General features: G+C 37.2%; 1 protein-coding gene across 1 annotated transcript in view; it reads right to left on the reverse strand.

The window, feature by feature from the left end:
- The window catches only part of ASXL3 (ASXL transcriptional regulator 3), a 174264-nt gene that overhangs the window by 132425 nt on the left and 19717 nt on the right, over nt 1-22122 (reverse strand). Inside the window, exon 2 of the mRNA XM_079942252.1 lies at nt 9923-10005. Coding sequence (XP_079798378.1) covers nt 9923-10005 — 83 coding nt within the window. The remainder of the gene's footprint in view (nt 1-9922; nt 10006-22122) is intronic.

A 22122-nucleotide genomic window follows, 5' to 3' on the forward strand; every position in this document is an offset into this window, starting at 1 on the left:
TTTAAAAATATTTCAACCCTATTTACAAATAGGCTATAAATCGAGAGTCTCAACACACCTATCTAAAGGCTAGACTTTCATCTCAGTGAGTAATATATATATAGACAATCAACAGTTAGCCAGAAAAGCTGCTAAGGGGGTGGGGGAGTATTTATTCGATAGAATCATATAACCAATACTTTTAAAATCAAAATAGTATTAGGTTCAGGCTACAAATATTTCAAAAGGTTAAATGCAATTGATTCTGAATCAGACATCAAATCCCAGATATGTCACTTGCTAGCTGCATGAACTATCCCAAGTTACTTAATCTCATCTGCCTCAGTTTCCCTATCTGTAAAATGGTAAATACGATATCACTTTTTTAAAAAGATAATTCATGTAAAGTCCTTAGTATTGGGTCTAGTGTAAGTAAATGATTAAAAAAATAGGTATTCTTTTAATCAGCAAGCCCCCACTCATTAATCTGCTTGACATACTCCATAAAGCATGGTATCTCAGCACCAGGCGAAATAAATGACTGAATACAAAGATCTGTGTCCCTCATCTTAATGAGCTTGTATTTGTGATGCAAAGACAACACTTCCTGTTATGTTAGAATATCATATATTCTATTAAGAATTCAAGAGAGAATTTAGAAAGTCCTAAGTTTCATTTTTCTAATAAAAATAAAAAAGCCATTATGTACTAGGCTGAAGACATACTCCACAGAGGAGAGGTTAAAAGACGTAAATGAATGACTCAGAGAAGGGTCTGGAACTACGCTGTTAAACCTTCAAAAGGAGGAACTTCACTTTACTCATCTATTAATCCAGCAGCTTCCACAGTCTCAAGAACATAGCATGTACTTAATAAATGTTAATGGAATGAAGACATGCCTTAAAGCTTCCACAAAACCCCCAGGACTTTACACAGTGAGCAAAAAGGAGGCACTTAATCGGTATTTAATTGATTAACTTCTACATGTCCACACTTGTTTTCCTTTCTCTGATGTTCTCTCATTTGACTAGTAAGCACCTGGGAAAAGCTCTACCCACACACCTGAGTACCCTGAACCTGGCCAGAAGATGGTTGCCAACAAACTGAAGAGAGAGCAGAGCCCAAACGCAAGCCTTGCGCAGCACCTAAAACAGGACTTAACTTTTTTTAAAAAGTTGATAAAAATCATCTGAATTTCAGACAGAATTATCTATTTGATTCTGCATAAGGCATCTCAGGAGGTGTAGGATAAATAGTCCTTAATTGTCCTGAAAGAGCTAGGACTTATTCTTTAGGAATTATGCACTTGTAGCTTTTAGAAAACCTGGCTTAACAAAATGTCATATTTTTTTTCCCTCTGAGAACAAATCAACTATAAAAAGAAGTCGCCATGTCAGCATATCAACAGTTTTGCATTTGAATTATGCTGTCAAGTCCAAAACAATGAAGTGAAACTTAAAATCATTTAGGCATGTGGCAATTAAGAGCACAAGCAATGAAATAAGGAGATAAGGAGAAAAACACCACCTAGAAAAAAAATTAAATAATACCACCCCAGTTAAATGCCTATTTCTCCCCAAAGATCTTAACCTGCACAGGATACTTAGAAAGACTCACATACAATGTAATATTATATCCATTTCTGCTCCTATTCCTGCACTGAAATATTTATAGAGTGCTCAGTATTTCTGGAGTAAATTATACCTAGATCTCAATAAAGCTGAAATCACCTAAATTACCGTTTTTGTTCAATTATTTGGAAGGATGGAGAAAGGAAGCTTGACAGAATAAAAAGTTGTATTAAGAAATGGCCATTTCACAGCTATAATTGCATACCTTAGTGAATATTGATGCCTTGAGGGTTATACGCAGCCACCACAGCTATTTTTACCAAAGCCTTCAAATAAAATCCAAATCAATTTATGTTATGTGACTCTACACATTATATTTGGACACGAAACATAAGCCAAGTATTCTATCGGTTTATATGTTAGGAATAACATATGAAAACACGTATGAGGAGGATGTAAAAACAGAAGCACAGTACAGTGTTAAGCATATTGTTATGAATACCTTCTAAGTTGAATCAGATACTCAAAACTCTAGAAAAATTCTATGGTGTGCCACGAACTCTGGAAGTGTAAAGGTCCAAATTCTTTTTTTAAAAAAATAAAGTTCCAAATTCCGAATCACTGTTGTAGACTGAATTTTTGTGTCTCCCCCACCCCAAGTCTTATGTTGAAGCCCTAGTGTGGCTATATTAGGAGATGGGATCTCTAAGGAAGGTATTAAGGTTGAAAGAGGTCCTAAGGATGGAGGCTTGATCTGATAGGTGCAGTATCCTTATAAAAAGAGACACTGAAGAGCTTTCTCTCTCTCTCTGCACATAAACACCCAGGAAAGCCCATGCGAGGACACAGTGAGAAGGTGGCTGTCTGCAAGCCAGGAAGAGAGGCCACAGCAGAAACCTATCCTGCCGGACACTGATCTAGGATTTCTAGCCTCCAGAACTAGAGAGAAATCTGAGAACATACACTTCTGGTGTTTAAGCCGCCCAGTGTATGATGATTTGTTATGGCAGCCTGCGCAGACTAACCAATCGCTGTTATTATAACTTCAAGCTGGGAACCAGGAGGAGTCCTATTGCAAATTTCGTACATTAGTTTGAGGCATTCTACCTGAAAAGTGCTCCCTCCCCATTTGGCAGTCCTTTTAGGGAACAAAGTGAAAACTGCCAGCAGAGGGTGCAACACACACACACACACACACACACACACACACACACACACACACACACACACACACACTCCATAGTTCATGAATGTCTCGTGGGCTCCACTTCTACTTTCCAAATTATGAAAAGATTATGGGGGAGATTCCACAGCAAAAGGCAAGTACAGTTGACCCCTGAGCAACATGGGAGTTAATTTGCATATAATATATTGTCAGCCTTTCATATTTGTGGTTCCTCCACATCTGCAGATTCATCCAACCACAGACTGTGTAGTACTGTAGGATTTACTATTGAAAAATATTCGTGTATAAGTGGACCCACAAATTTCAAAATCCCAAGTTGCTCAAGGGTCAGCTGTAGTCAACTGTGGCCCCAACATCAGATGCTTGACTACAAAGGCTTTCAAGTTGCCCAAGTCCAGGTTGATTAGGGTTGTGCTGAGGAGCTGAAATCTGACCTTGTAGGGTAATATTTCACACAATTATTTTCTAACTCAGAGAATGCTTTCACAGTAATATATCACCTTATCATCCCCTGAAGAATTACCTCAATCACTATGTCACTATAAAAAAAAGTAACTTTAAGTTTAAAAAAAGTTTAATTATGATACATCAGTTGCTTTTTAAACAATTAGTGATATCTATGTATAAATTATGAATACTTATTTAATCAGTTTTATACCATTTAATTTAAAACTAATTAATTATGCACAAAGCATATAATACCAACAAACAACATTTTAAGTGACATATTTTGGGAAGAACCAAATGTGTATAAAAATGACCAGATTAGAAATTCCAAATCTCATCTAAATGTAAGGTATAATGTATGCATTCACCATTCACATCATAAACCCTACATAATCAGAATATCATGCATTTATTCAGATACCATGTGACTAGGAAAAAAGTACATGCTTGATTTCCTCTAATTATATCCAAACATACAACTGACAATAGCTTTTGATTCATAGCGTATTAGGCACAATATATTCTCTGGGATATTTTGGACTATCAGTTAAAAAATGCTACTATAAATGGGGTAATGTTTGTTTGAGAAAAAAATAGATTTAAAAAGCGGGACACCAGGTTTAAAGAGACCAGATAAGAAGATGCTGCATTAATCTAGTTGAAAAATTTTAAGTGCAAAGAATAAATGGCAAAGAGTGGGGATTCAGAGAAAGAAAGATGTAGTTAGGACACAGAATTAACACTACACAAGAGCCAACTGGCCATGGGGGCGGGATGGGAAAAGAGAGTTAGGAATGACCCTGATTGGGATTTCTAATCTGAGTAATGACAAGTAAAAGTTTATGTCAACCAAGAGATAAATTATTCTAAAGGCTTGCTTACACACACTCATGTATACACACCTAATATACACACATAAATACATGCAGATTCCCCTATAATTCTGGTTAATAACACCATTGTTTCATTCATCCCTCTCTAAGGATGAATCCCTCACACCATTTACACAATGAGAAAATTAGACGTTAGCAAATGGCAAGGATGACACCATGAGTTAACACTGTAATTCTAAAATGCCCCAACACAAACAAACGAGACCACAGTTTCAGTATGAAAGAAGCAATGGGAACATGGAGTCTGGAGATAAGAATTGATTTTGCAGTTGAAATTATTTGTGTTTCTTTCTTATCTTTAGACAAAACATTTCAGCAGCGAGAAAGAATCATCTCCTAAAGTGCTAATTAGAAACGTAAATCTCACCAAGAGAAATGCCAAGAAATTTTATTGTTTGTCACTATACATGGTAATGGAATTTTCTGACAGTTTATCCCCCTAGAAAAATCTTTAACAAACCACAGTACAAAGTGGAGATCCTAATTTCAGCATATCATGACAGAGGCTGCAAAACAGAAATCATGAAAGACCTAAAGACAAGTAGCTTAAAACACATTTATTCTAAGAATTACCAGGGGAATAAGAAGTTCTCATTGATACCGGCATAATTACAAAATCTTGGGTTGTCAAGTGCACGCTCCACATTGCAAAATCAAAAATATGTCAATGAATAACACCAAGCACGAGAGAGATTGTTTATAAGCCTTTTCAAGTGTCCCTACTGTGATATGTAATTATAGATTGCTGCTCTATAAATGGTCAATGAAATCTAACATATATTATTTTTAAAGTAAGGCATCTATAGTATTGTAAAAGTGTACCTTATAAATATTGCCCTGCCCCCAACCCAACAGAGGGTTTCTTAATTGCTCTGCGATATTTTGGCCTTTATTTCGTGACTGCCTCACCTCCATTAGAAAGCAATTCACCTATTATCAAGTCATATGACAACTATATCACAATTCTTGCTACATTAATAACAGGTATCCTGTGATAATAATGCCCGGCACATAAGAAATTATCCCCACTGATAAATGGCTGCTCTGCTCTTGCTAGGTAAGTGCTACAGACCTCACTCCTTGACCTTGCTGCCCCGGGTGTGTCACTAAAACAGAGCACATATTTCTTTGAAAGCATCACTTCAAAAATTACATGAGCAGAGAAAAACATATCCTCAGGCATCAAAACTCCCTCAGTCCTCTTTGTAAAGGAATTATAACTTCTGAATAAGCAAACCAAAAACAGAAAGGCAGAATTAGGACAACCCCCAGAGTCCTTCTCTTTTTCTATGGACATATGTTTAATTACTGCAGACAAGGCTATAGTCTACAGTAGCACCCTCTCTCCCTGAGGAAGTGGGAATGTTTAGCCAAGCAGTCCAAACAGGCATATCAAATATCCATCCATAAAAGCCGCAGTCTGGAATATGCACATTTCTATCCTCTCTATGCAAGCAACACGGTTCTTTGATTGATTATAAGATTCTGATCATCTGAAAAGCCTTCCAAATAGCAGTGTCTTATCAGTCGTTGACAACTCATAAACACAAAGTAACAGAAGCCTGGAAATACTCAGAATCAGTAAAGCAAGTACAATATAGAGGGACCAGAATAAAATTATATTGACAAAAATCTTCTATCTTATTATATAGAAGGGAATTAAAACTTACCAAATATATTTTTATTAAAAAAATTTCTAGGAAATCATGCCATGCTCATATTATTAATTTTTTCCCAACAAAAGCCGTATGTCCTTCTGACAATTTATTTTATCTATATACCTTTTTGTAAACCACACAGAGAGTACTTATTTCAGTCTGGCTTTTCCAAATAGAGTCTAATCATATACTACACATTTCATCAATAACTTGAAGAAGATACACAGAACATGATATAAAAAGCTGTCCTCGTTTTATCCTGTCTACATGAAAATTATGCAATCTAAAGTGTCACTGGAAAAGAGGAAAAGGTACCATAAAATGTCAAGAATTTTATCTCAGTCAAATAAATTAACAATATCACATATACTGAACACATTCAAATACTCATATCAGCTTTGCCAAAATTATTGGTTTAATTTTTATTGTAAGTTACAAGTTTAAACCAGAGGCACCTACAGTATATGAAAACAGGCAACAGCACAATAACCTTCCTCAAGTTCACAGCTAATCTGCCAGAGGCTACTGGCATGCATCTATTTAATGGAATTCCCACAAAGCTGGTAGATTCCTTTTGATTAAAACAAACAATTAAAAATAGGATGAAAAATACAACTTGTAATGTTAAAAAGAAGCTTCTAACTCTAAATGCAAGACAAAAATCATCACTAAGGACCAGCAAGTTAACATCCTGAGGAAGATTATTTACTCAACAAATATTTACTGAGTATCTTCTGAGTGCCAGGGGTGTTGGGTACCCTGCCCTTAAGGAGCTCACAGACCAGTGGGACGACAAACAAGGACAAATTTACAGTCCAGTGAGGTCAGTGTTACAGGAGATCTGCCTGACACACAGAATGAAGGGCCACCACCCCCCCCAACCCAGTATTTGAAACAAATGGTGTTATTTTATTTTTTTTATTTTTTTGTGCAGTACGCGGGCCTCACTGTTGTGGCCTCTCCCGTTGCGGAGCACAGGCTCCGGATGCGCAGGCTCAGTGGCCATGGCTCACGGGCCTAGCCGCTCCGCGGCATGTGGGATCTTCCCGGACCAGGGCACGAACCCGTGTCCCCTGCATCAGCAGGCGGACTCTCAACCACTGCGCCACCAGGGAAGCCCCAAATGGTGTTATTTTAAAACAAATGGCATTGGAATGATGATGGATAAGGGGCCAATCTTCTCTTTTCCAGAAATGCCAGGCACAGTGGTGGACTGTTTGGGGGAGGGCCACTAACATGACCTCTCATTCATAGAGACCACTGGAAGGTTATGGACACATCAGTAACTTTCACATTCACTCCCCTACAGTTAATCAGGCATATCTGAAAGCCTGCACATCTTGAAAAACACATCATTAATAAACATCTAGAAATGAAACAGCTATGTTTGACCTTATGATGATGGAATTTCTAAATGTAACTTTACTTAAGATACAGTTACACTGAATTTACTCAGCTACCATAAATACTTGGAAAACATTTAAGAATTTGGAAGGTAGCAAAAGAGTACATTAAGTAGGCAAAATAAATGTCAGAATCTGCTCCCTAAAGCAATACACACAACAGGTAGGAAAGCTGAAACTCACTCAGAATCTACATACTACTTTTATTTTTTTACTTATTTTTTTATTAGGGTATAGTTGTTTTACAATGTTGTGTTAGTTTCTACTGTACAGCAAAGTGGAATTCCCTGTGCTATACAGCAGGTTCTTATTAGTTATCTATTTTATACATACTAGTGTATATACGTCAATCCCAATCTCCCAATTTATCCCACCCTTCCACTATTTTCATTTTAGAGATGAGTCTAATAAGCAAACTAGACAACAAGGGGGGAGTAGTCACAGATATACCAGCCATAAGTAACTGTCACAACTGACAGGAGGGAGACTTCAAAGAAACAGAAAGAAATGAGAACATAAAATGCATATTCCGGAGCCCTTTACACAGAGCTGATTTTACAGAGTAGAACTTAAAACAGAACTATGCTCTTTCTTTGCCTGGTCCCTTTCCTATTTAACTTGTGAATTCCTTGCAGGTACTTTCAATAGTCCTATACGGGTTCATCAGTACTTGTAACAACAAACATTTTTTTTTTTTCTTCACAGGAGGACACAATAACGGGGGAGGGGAAGAAGAGGGAGGGTTGTATTTAGAGGAACAGGGTATGTTTTCCTTTTCAACGTTCTCACTCTTTAAAGAAGCTGCTTTGAGTTTTGTTAACATATACTTAAAGCCCTTTAATATACCATTCTGGGAAGACCAGCATCTTGAAAAAAATACGAAAAATGTTGTTACAATGATAAGTGTAATTAAGATGCTGTTCATGGCCACGGTACAGGGGTTTTATATCTCAAGGTACATAATAGCTGATAGTGGCCTAGTCACTCCTCTGGAGAAGAATATCATGATGAACAAACTTCAAATGTCTGCTTATAGGAGAAGCTTTTTATGCCTGCATTCTCAGGTTCCTCTGGCTCAGAGCCCACATCTGACAGGAGCCGAGATCTCTAGATTTTTACCCCATTTTTTTCTTTTGGCTGTCGCACAACCATTTCCAGTGCTTTCTAAATGGCATAAATATTTTCAGGGTTTCTGACAGGCAGTAAGGGGAAAATTAATTTCCACGTGTCCCCATTTTGTTCCCTAACTCCTCACACTGACGTCTGGCTTAGAAGCAAGGATCCCCTTGAATAGCGCTTAGGCTCTGTCAGCAACTTCCCTCCACAGTGTTACCTCCACGTTGTGGAGGAACAATGATTGCAAACAGGGTAGTTACATCAGCTCAGGCTCTTTCTTCAGAACAGGCAGAAACAGCCTCCAAAACAGAGACGAAAAACTGAGCCTAGGTATCCTCTACCCCACTAAATTGTGATGTTCATGGATCAAACTTGCAAGAGATGCATTTTAAACAGCTAGAAGCTGATGCGATTCACATGTTACAGTAATGGGAGTTACAGGTAATGCCAATTTTTTAGGAAAAGTTGGCCTCGAGAGGACGTTGATTTCTCTCAACAAGTTCTATCTCAAGATCAGATTCAAAAGGTAACTCAGCAGATTGTATTTTCACCAAGCTGAGACCACTGCCTTCTCAATGGCTTATAGGTAGACAACTTCATACAATTAAAAAAAATTCACTCTATGTAACAAGGATGAGTAGATACACATGTGACAGCCCTATGGTTATTTTACCCTGTAACAAACTTTTTTTCCTCCTTGAGTAATATTTATATGACCCTAAACTGCTGGATAAAGCCAAAACTGTAGCCAAAATTCATCACTAAATAAAAATAATCATCATAGATAAAATATAGTCTATCCATACAATAAAATATTATTTGGCAACAAAAAGAAATGAAGTACTGATTCATGCTACCACATGGATGGACCTTGAAAACATGATGCTAAGTGAAAGAAGCCAGTCACAAAAGGCTACATAGCGTATAGCTCCAATTATATGAAATGTCCAGAACAGGCAAAACCACAGACATAAAAAGTACATTACTGGTTGCTAGGGGCTGGAGGGAATAGGGAATTGGGAGTGACTGCTAAGGGGTATGGGGTTCCATCTCAGGGTGATGAAAATGTTCTAAAATTAGATAGCAGTAATGACTGCACAGCTTTGTGAATATACTGAAAACCAATGAATTGTACATTTTCAAAGGGCAAATTTTATGGTATATGACTATCTCAATAAAACTGTTATTTTTTTAAGGACTCAATAATTGATTAACGATGCTCCAAGTAGAGTAATTCTAAATACGAGGACTGAATTTTCAACCACATTCGTTGGCACTTTGAATTTTATCAGAGTGAGCTCATCTTATACCTTGGGATCTATCTATTAAGACTGTAAAACAGTTTCTCTTTCACTACTCACTTTCAGAAACAAAAGTCTCCTCTTACAAGAAAGAGAAAGATGAGTAACTCCAATTAGAGCCTAATTCACACAATGCTGCTCTTTGTTAATGAAGGACACTCTGTATCAATCTGTCTAATTTATTAAGCAAACAGGTAGTTCCAAGGAAATCTTGGGTCACCCAAATATTTGGTAGTCACAAAAGAATCTGCAGTTGGTTACTTAATTCACAATCATCTACAACATGAAAATCTAGATACCCCTATTACTTTGCAATCAGTAGCAATTATTAATCAATGAAAACAGAAAATGTAAATATGAATACTGACCTTGTTTCTTTTAACCCTTCTTTCTGAATGACTTCCAATATCTGCTTTGCTGTCATTGGTGAGTTGGGGTGTTTTTCTAGTGCCTAAAAAAATAAAAATAAACGTAAGATTCCTAGATTACTGCATAGAAACATACAAGATGAAAATGTGTGTGAACCATGCAATGTTTCCTTAAAATTTTAAAAAGGCTGTTATGCCAAAATTAGGTTCCATCACACAGATCAGGTGTCCAAAGTGAGAACATAATTTTTTTTCTGGACATCTATGGCAATTTCTGCAACATATAGGGGTCATTCTGCAAAAATGTCACAAAGGCATACACACCAAAAAAAGAAATGTGAAACCTAAAAACACCAAGTTAATAAATGTATATAATTTCCTTTATTAAAAATTGCTGACATTTTATGGTTTAAGTCATGTTTTCAGGCTGTTAAAATGTTTCTTAAGTTTCTAAGACCTTGGAAACATGAGCCTGAATACCACCAAGAGCAGAGAACAAAGTGCTGGTCAGAAATAACCTCACTGGATTCATATTTTGATCAACTTCTCTTGTATTAAAAAAAATAAATAAAAACCCTTCATGGCCAAAATGGAAAAAAGCATACAGAAACCCAAGTATCTCATTACAGTGTGTTTTCCAGTTCAGCTCAGTTTCCTTTCTTTTGCCTTTTCCAATTCATTTCAAGTAAATCCCTTCCTCTTCCCATTCAGCCCATCTCAGCTTTATGAACTGAGTCCTATTCTCTTTCTCTCCCCTTCTGTCCTACTTATTTTTGAGTGGAAGTGAACTTTTTTAAACAAAGTATGGGGAATATATGGGACATAGTTAATTATTTCCACAGGCATTAGACCATCAGCCCTGGAAAGCAAGCCCCTTTTATCTACCCAGGGACTTTACATGTAGTGAAATCCGTAAACAACGGTGCCCACACAGCTCACCAACAAGGTCTATAGGACCACCTCTGGGTACAAGAAACAAGTGTACACACATCTTCACAATGACTTCCTCCAAGGGTAGATGACACCTACTTAAATTTTCTGTACAGGAGCTTCTGCACAAGTCATGGCCCCCATGCAACTTAATAATTCTAGAGTCCTAATTTATGATTATTATGAATATTAGACCAGAATTCTCATAATTATTAAGAATTAACAGGGTCACAAAACTAAAAATTAAAAAGGCTTCCAATATGTTCAAAAGAGCTCTGTGATCTCTTCCACGATCAATGGCTAAATTTCAGCTAGGTCCCTAGCAAAGGTTCTGCTCCTCAAGGCCCTCCAGTGAGTTACATACACAGCCTGCCCTACCTCACCATTAGGGCCACTTTCCTGTTCTCCCCTTTCTAGTTCCCAGGAAATTTCCCCATTTTTTCCTAGTCTGGATCAGTCTCTTAGTTGCAGTTGGTAATTCTTTAAAGAATAGCGAAATAGGAGCTACACTGGAAAGAGAGTGTAGCAACAAGTATGTCACTAGGAAAGAAGGAAAAACTGTCCTCACAGAGGATGCTCTAGAGAGCTGAACTGTCAAGGGGGGAAGACACATAGGCATCGCTGTATAGGAAGAGGACTAAAGTGTAAAAACATTGGTTAAAAAAAAAGGCAAGAAGGAAACTGCATAATAGAGCTGAAAAGGGGAAAAGGTTAGGTCACAAAGAAAGGCAGGAAAGATACAGACATGAAAATGAAATAGTCGACAGAATTTTTAAAATAAGAAGAACTGTAAGTAGAACAGTGCATACTTATGACTTACTGAAAGGAGATGCTGTGGTCACATGGACTATATACGGGGTGGGTCTCACCCCAAATGATAGGCAATGCTGGGGACACTAATGGTCTTTCATAGAAGATATGGGCAGAAGGTCAGCAGACACAGACATACACAAGTAAGCAAGCAAGGAAGAAGGGAACTGGCGGGGAGAGACACGGGATGGCAGAAAGAGGGGGACAGAGGAGAAGGGAGAGAAAGGAGGAAAATTGAGCTGAACTGGGAATGTCAAAAAGGCAAACTGATTAAATCTAGAAAGGGCTGAAGAGGAAACTCCAGTGTACTGGGTAATGTTTTAGTGGAAAGTTGGGCACACTCGAAAGTGGGGTTACTCACTGTGGAGGATTCCCTGTTTCTCTTCCTGAGTACAGGCCCCTCAGCACACCTGGGCAGCTCCTCCCAGCAATTGAGAGAATTTGGATAGCCCTGTCCCCTTCTCTATGACATCACATCCTACTCTACAAAGGAAGTAAAAGTGCCAAGAATTACATCGTGAAGTGGATGAGAGGCAGGAAGGAAATGATGAAGCCACACAAACACCAGAAGCCCCCCTCAGTTCCTGCAAGACAGAGAAAGGGGACAGAGAAGGAGAGGGTCCTGGATGTGAACAAGCTTCACTGAACTAGCTGTGGGAACATTTAGAGAACAAAAGAGAGAGAGATTACTTCCACGGAACAAAACATGGATAGCATCAAAATAATATGACACATGGCAGAGACATGAATCAGACTCGCAGGCAGCCATACTCCAACAGGACAGTGGGAAGAAGACACAGAGTGAAACTACAGCCCCAAATGTTAAACCGAGGAACTGCCCACGCCCCAGCGATTGATGTCTTGGCTATGAGGTGTTAACGGTTTCATATGTCCTGCAAAATCATACTCCCTGGATTATCTTTCTTGACATTTTCAAATACAGCTAGTATTTGAATATGTCTTCCTGGTTATGTAACACTTATTTTGAATTTAACATGTTCTTCCAATTGTCTTCCACCTTGTACCTACCTCTTTAGAAACAGGGGTCAAGGATGCAATAGAGCAGGGAAGGGAGTAGGATTATCCACAATTTTTGAGGTCATGTATCATAATAAGATTTTTCTAGAAAGAGGGCCAATTAATATTTCGGATAATCAAAACAGGTTCAAACTGACTTGGTCAATAATGATACAATTGTAACAAAATAGGAAATCCAATTTCAAAGTCTGCCATGGATAATAATTATTTATTAATAAAATCATCTTCTTTTCTGGTTGTAAAAACTGGAAAAATGCAAACTCATACCTATATTATAGAAAACAAAATGCACTCATAAGCTTACAACCAAGAATATTAACCCCTGCTAATATTTGTGTTTTCCTTCTAGTTTTTTTCTATTCATACATACTTTTAAAATATAATTATAATTATATAAAGTACATGTATGCATAGTTAGCTGTCTTACTTTTCCTCATGTAATTTAAATTCTTCAAAATGGGCATCATAATTAACACTTAACTGAAGATAGGCATTTATGTTGTTTTAAAACTTAATAAAAATAAATTTCCAAAGAATATATTGAATGTAAAGTTCTTAGAATATTATTGGGTCAAAAGGATGTGAGCTCTGTCATGTCTCTTGATACACTGTCAACTGTTCCCAGAAATATTTTAACAATTTATACTCTCACCAAGCAGAACTGAATCTGCCTCTCTCTCCACAAATTTGCCAGTATTAAATCTTATCTTTTTAGCAATATTTGCAAACCTAGTAGGACAAAGAAGTTGCAATTCACTGTTACTCTAATTATAGTTTTGTAAATACCAAGGAGAACAAAAACTTTATTTCAAATGAATATCATGTGGGATATGACATGGGATATTTCTGTCTTTCTCATTAATGTGTAAAAAGCTATTTATATAGTAAGACATATTCACTGTTGTGCATGTTAATAACAGATTTTTATTCCTTTTGTTGGTTATTTTTTGGATATTTAGGGAGATGATACATAAAGTTCTCTATTTTCAAATGAACTACTCCATCAGACCTTTCTATTGTGACTTCACCTGCTCTCATATTTAGAAGTTCCTTTTATCCAAAGAGCGCGTAAATATCTGCAAATGTTTCTTGCGGGTATTTTATGCTTTCATTTTTTAATTCATCTGGAATGTATCCTTTTGTACCCAGGTGAAGAACTAACTTAAGCTCTCACCTCCTATTAATGTTAAGTCAAGATTCCCCAACATAATTTGTTTCATAAGCCGGTCACGGTTAGTGAGGCATCCTCTGGCATACATTAATATCAGGGCAATGAAAACTCCTTTGGATGTGAAACCAATATATAAATGTGGGAACCCAGTATGTAAAATGCGTAAAAGCAGAGCTGCTGCTGAGGTAGAGATGAGAGGGCTCAGAGCCCCCAGAACTTACTTCCTCTAATGGCTGAAGGCACTTCTGGGAATTTTCAGGGCCTCTGAAATAAACTGCAAACCACTATCCTTGGGGCTCATCCAGGGGTCCTGCTATGCTCCCCTGATTTTCAATCAATTCCTGTGCCAGCACCACCCTGTTTAAATTACTGTAATATTACAATACACTTCACTATCTGGATAGAACACAGCTCTCATTACTCCTTCTTAAATTTTTCATTGTTCACTTCTTTATATTTCCAGATGAAATTTAGATAGGAATTAAACGAGACATCTAATTAAATTTTTAGGAAATGTACACACATTGTTTCATGTGCTAAAGTTTTATTTTATAAACTGTAATAAGCTTTTTATTAAGTGTTTTATATTTTGGGTTGCAACTATGAATACACTTTTTTAATAAATTATCCTCACATTTTATCGCTAATACATACAAAAGCCATTGAACTGTGATAATTATTATCTATATGAACAGCTAATTGAATTCATAGTAGTTCTAATAGTATAGAAGTACAGAATCATATTTTCCACAAATACCGTGAATTGTTTCTCCTTTCTAATAGCTCTATGTTTTCTTTCTCCTACATTATTTACTTTGGCTAAAAAAGTGATCTTTTTTAGTCCCTTTCAAAAAATTTTTTGCTGAAAATGGAAATGCTTTATAATTTATTTCCTCAAACACAGGCTCTTAAAGCTGCTGTTTCCCTAAGAAAATCTGTAGCTAGAATTATTAGAGCTCGCACTGCCAAGAAAAGGCTGTAATCAGAAACCATTGGCCAGATATCACTGTCTCTTCTATACAAATCAGAGTCTGTCACAGTGTTCAGTCTTTACATAAAATGCCCTTTCTTTCTTTGTGAAACAAACTGTTCTGCCATGTTAGAGCTATATTTGTGATTCCACTTGACTCTGTCTCCCTGAGTTGTGTCTTGTATCTCTCATGCTTCCTTCTCATGCACTAAAGTCCTCGCAATTCTCCACTATCTTCTTTCTTCTTCATTTTTACTCTCAACAGGTTGCAAATTCAGCACTGCTCTCCCAAAAGTGGAATTTCCATGGCTAAGGACACAAAGCACACACACCATCAGTGGCCTCCCTAGCAATGGATTCACTTGTACTTTTCATAGGATATGAACAGTTGTGTAGAACTGGCAAACACACCACTGGATGTCATCTTCTTTACTAATGTGACTAACTATATCAGAGCCTATCTCAAAGACATTTAGATTTGAGGCAAGACATTTGACATTTGAGGCAAGACAGACTCTTGTCCCAGAAACCTCTTCTCCCAGACTTCTACATGCCCCAGTAGGAGGAGAAAAAGAAACCTGCAGACAAAGATAGCAATATAGTTAAGAGAAGGAAAGAGGTATTTGCTCAATCACTGAGGACACAGGCCATGCTAAGAATGTATTTTTCTGTTTTAGGTTCATCCTTTCAGCATTTTTCTGGTCCAGGAATACTATGTAACAAACATTTTAAAGCTTATTCAAGCTGACTCAGAAAAGTCATTTCCAGTATCCCTAAGATAAACACATTACACCAGTGTTCATCTAATGGTTGAAGTCTTGGTCCTTCAGGCCCTGAAGAAAATTTTCTGAGCTTACTTGACTGCAAAATAAAAAGGTTTCTACAACTTAAAATCACATCAGTGATACATGTTTAGATCTTTCTCTAACATTAAAGTGTCTTCCCTTAATCCATATTGGCAGTTCACTAAAATGTTTCGCTATTTAAGGCCTCATGTATTAGGTACACGATTTGGAGGTTATAACGATAAACCATTATATAGCTCTCTACAATTACAGAGTGTTTACACACAACATATATTATTTCATTTGCTTACATACAACATATATATATATATATATACACACACATATGTATGTATGTATATATATATATATTTTTGACCCTGACAACAACTCAGTGAGATGCATATAAGAGGCAGGATTAACTTCCTCTGAGATGCACTAAGTTGAAGTAATTGGTCCAAGGTCATAAAGCTACCAAGTGGAAGGACAGGACTTGTACACATTATGATATTGATGATGACAATGTTTAAATACAATAAAAGCAGTTAATATGTATTAGACGACTCTTCCGTGCTAAGTCTCCGGAGGTTTTACTTGTATTACAATAGACTCCTGGCTTCATATATTTAACATTCCCTATTTCCACTGTTCTTGAGATACCTCAAAGGTCCACGTCATTTTGATGAGACATAAATTTGAATGGCTGATAGTATTCAGATGAGAAAATTAACCACATAGAAAGTGACAGCACCTTGCCCACCACCTAATATCTGTACCTCAGGTTGCTGTCTGCTCCTAACATATGTGGTTACTAGTTAAGGGTTTAAGGGTGATGTTTACAATTTTTCTATTCTACTTGCATGCATTTTATGGGGAAATTACATGCTGTAGTAATATATGTGAATGTGTGACTGAAAAGATGCAGAATTTTTGTTATAATAGCCTTGAGAATCAGGCCTATTTCACCCAGAAAAAGGAGACGTCCAAGAAGATAGAGTGCCTCTGAGATCTGGCACCTAGGAAGTGATGGGTCTAGCCAACACTGAAGTCTGCCTTTTACTAAGTTAAATTACTTATTGCCTTGAGCACAAGGCTTTTACAGAAACTGTGGGCCTACAGTCAAGATATTATATGCAATATCGACCTCACAATCCCCATTTCAGCAATCTCACACTTAAGAACAATCAGATATTTCCTTGAACTCTCAGATAATGGTTTAAACTGTACTTTCCCGTGGTAGCACCTGTCGTTAATTAACATTATCTGTTTAAGGATATTCTTCCAGTTACACTGCAAGCCTCATGAGATCGAAGTCCTTGGTCCTCATTCATGTCTGTAGCATCAGATTATAGCACCACTAAGTAGGCTTCGATGAAGACCACATGAGTTTGGAGTTGCCATATATTAGGAATTTTTATAGAATAATAAAGAAGGTTATGAGCTTTGGAGTCAGATGAAGCAGGAACACCTACTCACTAGCTGTCTGATCTTAGATATTTAACATTCCTGAACTCAGTTTCTTCATTTCCTCATTTATAAAAACGTTGTGAGGACTAAATGAGATAGTAAGTATAAAAGCACTGATTATTTCCGTACGCCAAATGATTGCCTACAGCAACATGTGTTAGTAAACACTGGCTAATACTATTGGCTGGGGGGAAAAAAAGCCCCCTTTGAGCACGGCCTAGAAACAGGAATCTTTTCAACACAAAGAAGAGAGCTATAAAAAAAAATATGACGGGCATTACCTGGGGTGTCTCTGAGATTTCCTGCATAAACTGCACTAGGGTTTCTACAAATCAAGTTAGACACATATTGCCACCCCTTGTCACCTGATCACGGCCAAATTTATTCCCTCTGGATTCAGACGTAAACCTGCACCATGTGGTGCTTGGTTTCATCACCCCACAGTCTTCCTCCCTGTGTTTAACAAGAGGGATTGTACACCACGGCACTCTTTTGGACACTGCGCTGTTACCTAGGAAGACAAGCACCCTGTGGGGACAAATTATCCTGTTATGCATGTGCTACAAATCAAGTAAAAATAGAGAATAGCAGCAGCAACAACTTACTTCCAACAATACATATGTACAGACAAACTTTCCTGTAACTATGACAGACAGTATCATAGAATATTCATTTAGAAGGAAGTTCTGTCTTACAGTTAAGTTATTTTGGTTGCCCAGCTTCATAAAACCAGAGCAGAGCTGAGAGTAGAGAGATGGCTTACTGAGGCCTGGAACAGTTCAGAGAGTGATAACTACCTGAATTTGAAGATAAAATTCTATGCGATTGAGAGCTGACTTCTAATTTCCTATGGGATTTTGGCAACCTTGTTCTACCTCAGTAAGTTTCTAAGCTTTACAAACAGTTTATACTCCTTTTACGCACAGAAAGAAAATGAAAGTGAAAGACACCTAGAATTCCTACAATGTTCTAAAAAAGGTAAAAGAACAATATTAATAATTATTTAAATGATGATACATACAAAACCTGTTTTAAAAAGTCAGACGTCCCTTTAATGAAGAAGAAATACTTATACCACAAAAATATGCAAATAGTCTATTCAGAACCTACCAGTTATTAAAAACGTTTCTTCTGTGTATCAAGTAAAAATTCTGCTTTCCTATTACTTCTACTATGTAGTCCTAGTTTTTGCCTTTGAATGTGACATATATTTAACATTCAATTACAAGCACTTTGCTATCATAGAAGCTTAAAGTAAGGTAATTGTGTTACATGAATTTCTAAAATGGGATCCAATAATTTATTCACAGGATATATTGCCACCTGTTTGAAAACACTATTAGGGGCCCAGCCTCCCTTTATCCCCAGGCTAATGGATCCTTGGTTTCTTCCATCAGTCCTCATATAAAATAGCTTGCAGACTACCTTCCGAATCACCCTTCTTTGAATATTCTTGAGTTTGCCAACGTCACCTGTAAACCACATCTTTAAGAATTATACTCATTGAGATAAATTAGCTAAATACCATTGATAAATATTCTAAATGTAGTCTGATTGAAACAATCTGTATGGTAAAACTATTACTTCTCTTTTTCTAACTCATATATACATTACGTTAATACAACCTAACACAACACTTGCTCTTTTTCAGCAGTCTTCACACTGTCAATCAACTAAAACTTCCAGATCGTTCAACATTTGCTTCTGAAACCACATGCATAATTCTGTGGTGTATTTTCCAAACTTGCCAGACATAAATGTATCTCTAATGCACGAGTGTTTGTTTCAATCCATTTTTGAAGGCTCTGAAATCCTATTACTCCCTAATACCTGATTATTTAAGGTAACAGGTAAATTTTGTGTTATCCACAAATTTGAGAAATATTTACCCCAGTTAAATTTCATCTTTTTAGGTGCAGGCTGTTCATCCAAGCTTCTAAACTTCTTTTGGAATCATTATTCCCTTGTCCAACTGTTCAGTTTCCCTTTTTATTTTCTGATATCCACACATTTGACAAGCATGATTTGACGGATTCCGCCAAGTTATTCATGACAGGTGAATAATGCAATGAAAAACAAAGCAACAAACCATGTGGCTGCCACTGGGATCTCCTTCCAGAATGATACTCATTAGCCAATCGGTATAATTTGTCTACAGAAGTTCAATCTGCTAAAAATTCATTTGATTATACTATCGCCCAGTTCATATTTGCCCATCACTTTTAAAAGAGTCCCACAAGAGACCACATCAAAGTGACTGTCTGAAATTTAGCTCCAACAGGCACATCCTCCTGCTGTATGTCTAACAATCCTATCAAAAATAAATAAATTTAATTGGACATGAATTAACTTAGAGAATCCATAAGGGCTTCCAGGGATCACTACTTCCATTTCTGTTTAAAAATGCACTCTAGAATTTTACTGAGAGTTGAGATAAAGATCTACAGTCTATAATTTCAAAAAATTTCTTTTCCTCTTTTTTATACTAATAATAACAATAGAAAATATACAACAGTTACTCTGCATCAAACTCTATTCTAACATACAAGCTTACTTAATCCTCCCAACAACCGCCTTATCATACTTAGGTGACACCATTATCACCCTCATTTTACAGATGACAGATGAGGGAACTAAGACGCAGAGGTGTTAATTTGACTCTCCCAAAGTCACACAGCTACAAAGTGGTTCAATTCTTGGACAACTGATCCCCTATTCTTGTGATTTTCCCCATGATTATCAGCAGCGCTCCTGATCACATCTGCAGTTTTTCAGTGTCTTGTTTGGCATCAAACTCATATTTGGTCATTTCTTATCCCATCTGAAACACAGTGGATATAACTTTTATATTACTTTCCTTATCACACCTTCTTTTAAAAATATGCATTCGTTTAAAGAAGAAAAATACAGTGAAATATTTCAAAAATGAGAAATCATGCCCGATGATCAAGCTGCTGTGACTGTGACCTAGACCATGGTACCAATTCCAAGGCAGCTAAAATGCAGAGGCAAACAATCTACGGGAGTCAACTCCTGTTAGCGTAGAGACATTGGTTTGTCAGAGTAGATAAGGTTTTCCTATTCCTAAACTAAGAGAATCATCTCATATGAAAATTCATACAGAGGCACTGGGTGGTAATAGACAGGATCTTCAAAGGCAAACATAGAACATACATAAATTCTATTGTTGAACCTCTCATAAAATCTAAACATAACACAAAAATATAATAATTGAGACTAATTAGGTGAAATAATGCAGTTAGATAGTATTCCCAAGGTCCAGTATGATTAAATTAAGAGTATATACCCTAATGACGACTTAGAGTTTATTTATATTTTACTACTCTAGGTAGATATGACAACTCTGAAAAGCAGACTTGCAGATGGTAGAATAAGATATTACGAAAATTAAGAAGTTTAATGTGTACATTTGTCCACATGTGGGAGACTAAACACCTGTCCATATGGAAGTCTCTGGTCAAAGCCAGCATTCTCCTCAGGATAACATTCTGAAGAAGCAATCAGTTGAGACCCCAAATTTCCTGATCTTGGAAATCCTTACAAGGTGCTCAATAATACCTTAATAATAGCAAGTAGTACTTACATAACGCCAGAAATCATTTTGTAATAAATATAGGCGAGGCACTTTTCTAAGAACTTGACTTATGTTAACATATTTAGTTCTCAAAATCACCTATCAAGGTAGGTATTATTTTTCTGTAGATGAGAAAATTAAGATGCAGATATTTTAATTCACTTCTTCCAGGCTAGTCCCAAGTAACAAGCAGAGCAGAGTTTCAAACTCACACCCTTAAACTCCAAGTGTTTCACCACCACAATATGCTACCTTGTAGCAAACAGTCCAAACTTACTTGGAGGGTAATTTAGCAGTACTATTAAAATGTAAAAGGTAGGTGGTCCCATTTGTTGAACCTAGTCTGTCTTTAGGTATTTTTCTTACAGAAATCCTCAGCTCTTCCTGCATGTTCAATAAAGCACCATTCAAAACACTTTTATGAAAGACATAATGTAAGAGAGAGATGGTTAAATAAATGAAGGCACATACATACCACAAAATATTACACGGCCATTAGAAAGAAAATATGTACTGACTGATACAGGAGGATATCCGCAAGAAAGTGATGACTAAAAATAAGCAAGCTGAAGAACAATATGTATAGGAACTTCCCTGGTGGTCCAGTGGTTAAGAATCCACCTTCCGGGGCTTCCCTGGTGGCGCAGTGGTTGAGAGTCCGCCTGCCGATGCAGGAAGATCCCACATGCCGCGGAGCGGCTGGGCCCCTGAGCCATGGCCGCTGAGCCTGCGCGTCCAGAGTCTGTGCTCCACAATGGGAGAGGCCACAACAGTGAGAGGCCCACGTACCGCAAAAAAAAAAAAAAAAAAAGAATCCACCTTCCAACACAGGGGACGCGTGTTCGATCCCTGGTCAGGGAACTAAGATCCCACATGCCGTGGGGCAACTAAGCTTGCACACTGCAACTACTGAGCCCACGTGCTCTGGAGCCCGTGTGCTGTCACTAGAGAGAAGCCCGTGTGCTGCAACGACAGATCCCGCATGCTGCAACTAAGACCCAACTCAGCCAAAGAAATAAATAATTTAAAATAAAAAAAAGAACAATATGTAGAGGAGGTATATATTCAAGTACATGTGGTAAACATACAAATACACCCACAAACCCCCACACACACACACATTCACACCAGATAAAAATATTCAAACACTTAACAATTGTTACCCTGGAGAGTGGCAGAAAAGCAAAATCAGAAGGAGGAAATTTTATACTTTTAAAATATCTGTGTATACCAAACGTAAGGTAGATAGCTAGTGGGAAGCAGCCGCATAGCACAGGGAGATCAGCTCGGTGCTTTGTGACTGCCTGGAGGGGTGGGAGGGAGGGAGACGCAAGAGGGAAGAGATATGGGAACATATGTATATGTATAACTGATTCACTTTGTTATAAAGCAGAAACTAACACACCATTGTAAAGCAATTATACCCCAATAAAG

The sequence above is a fragment of the Stenella coeruleoalba genome, assembly GCF_951394435.1.
Source record: "Stenella coeruleoalba genome assembly, chromosome: 14".
Lineage (NCBI taxonomy): Eukaryota > Metazoa > Chordata > Mammalia > Artiodactyla > Delphinidae > Stenella > Stenella coeruleoalba.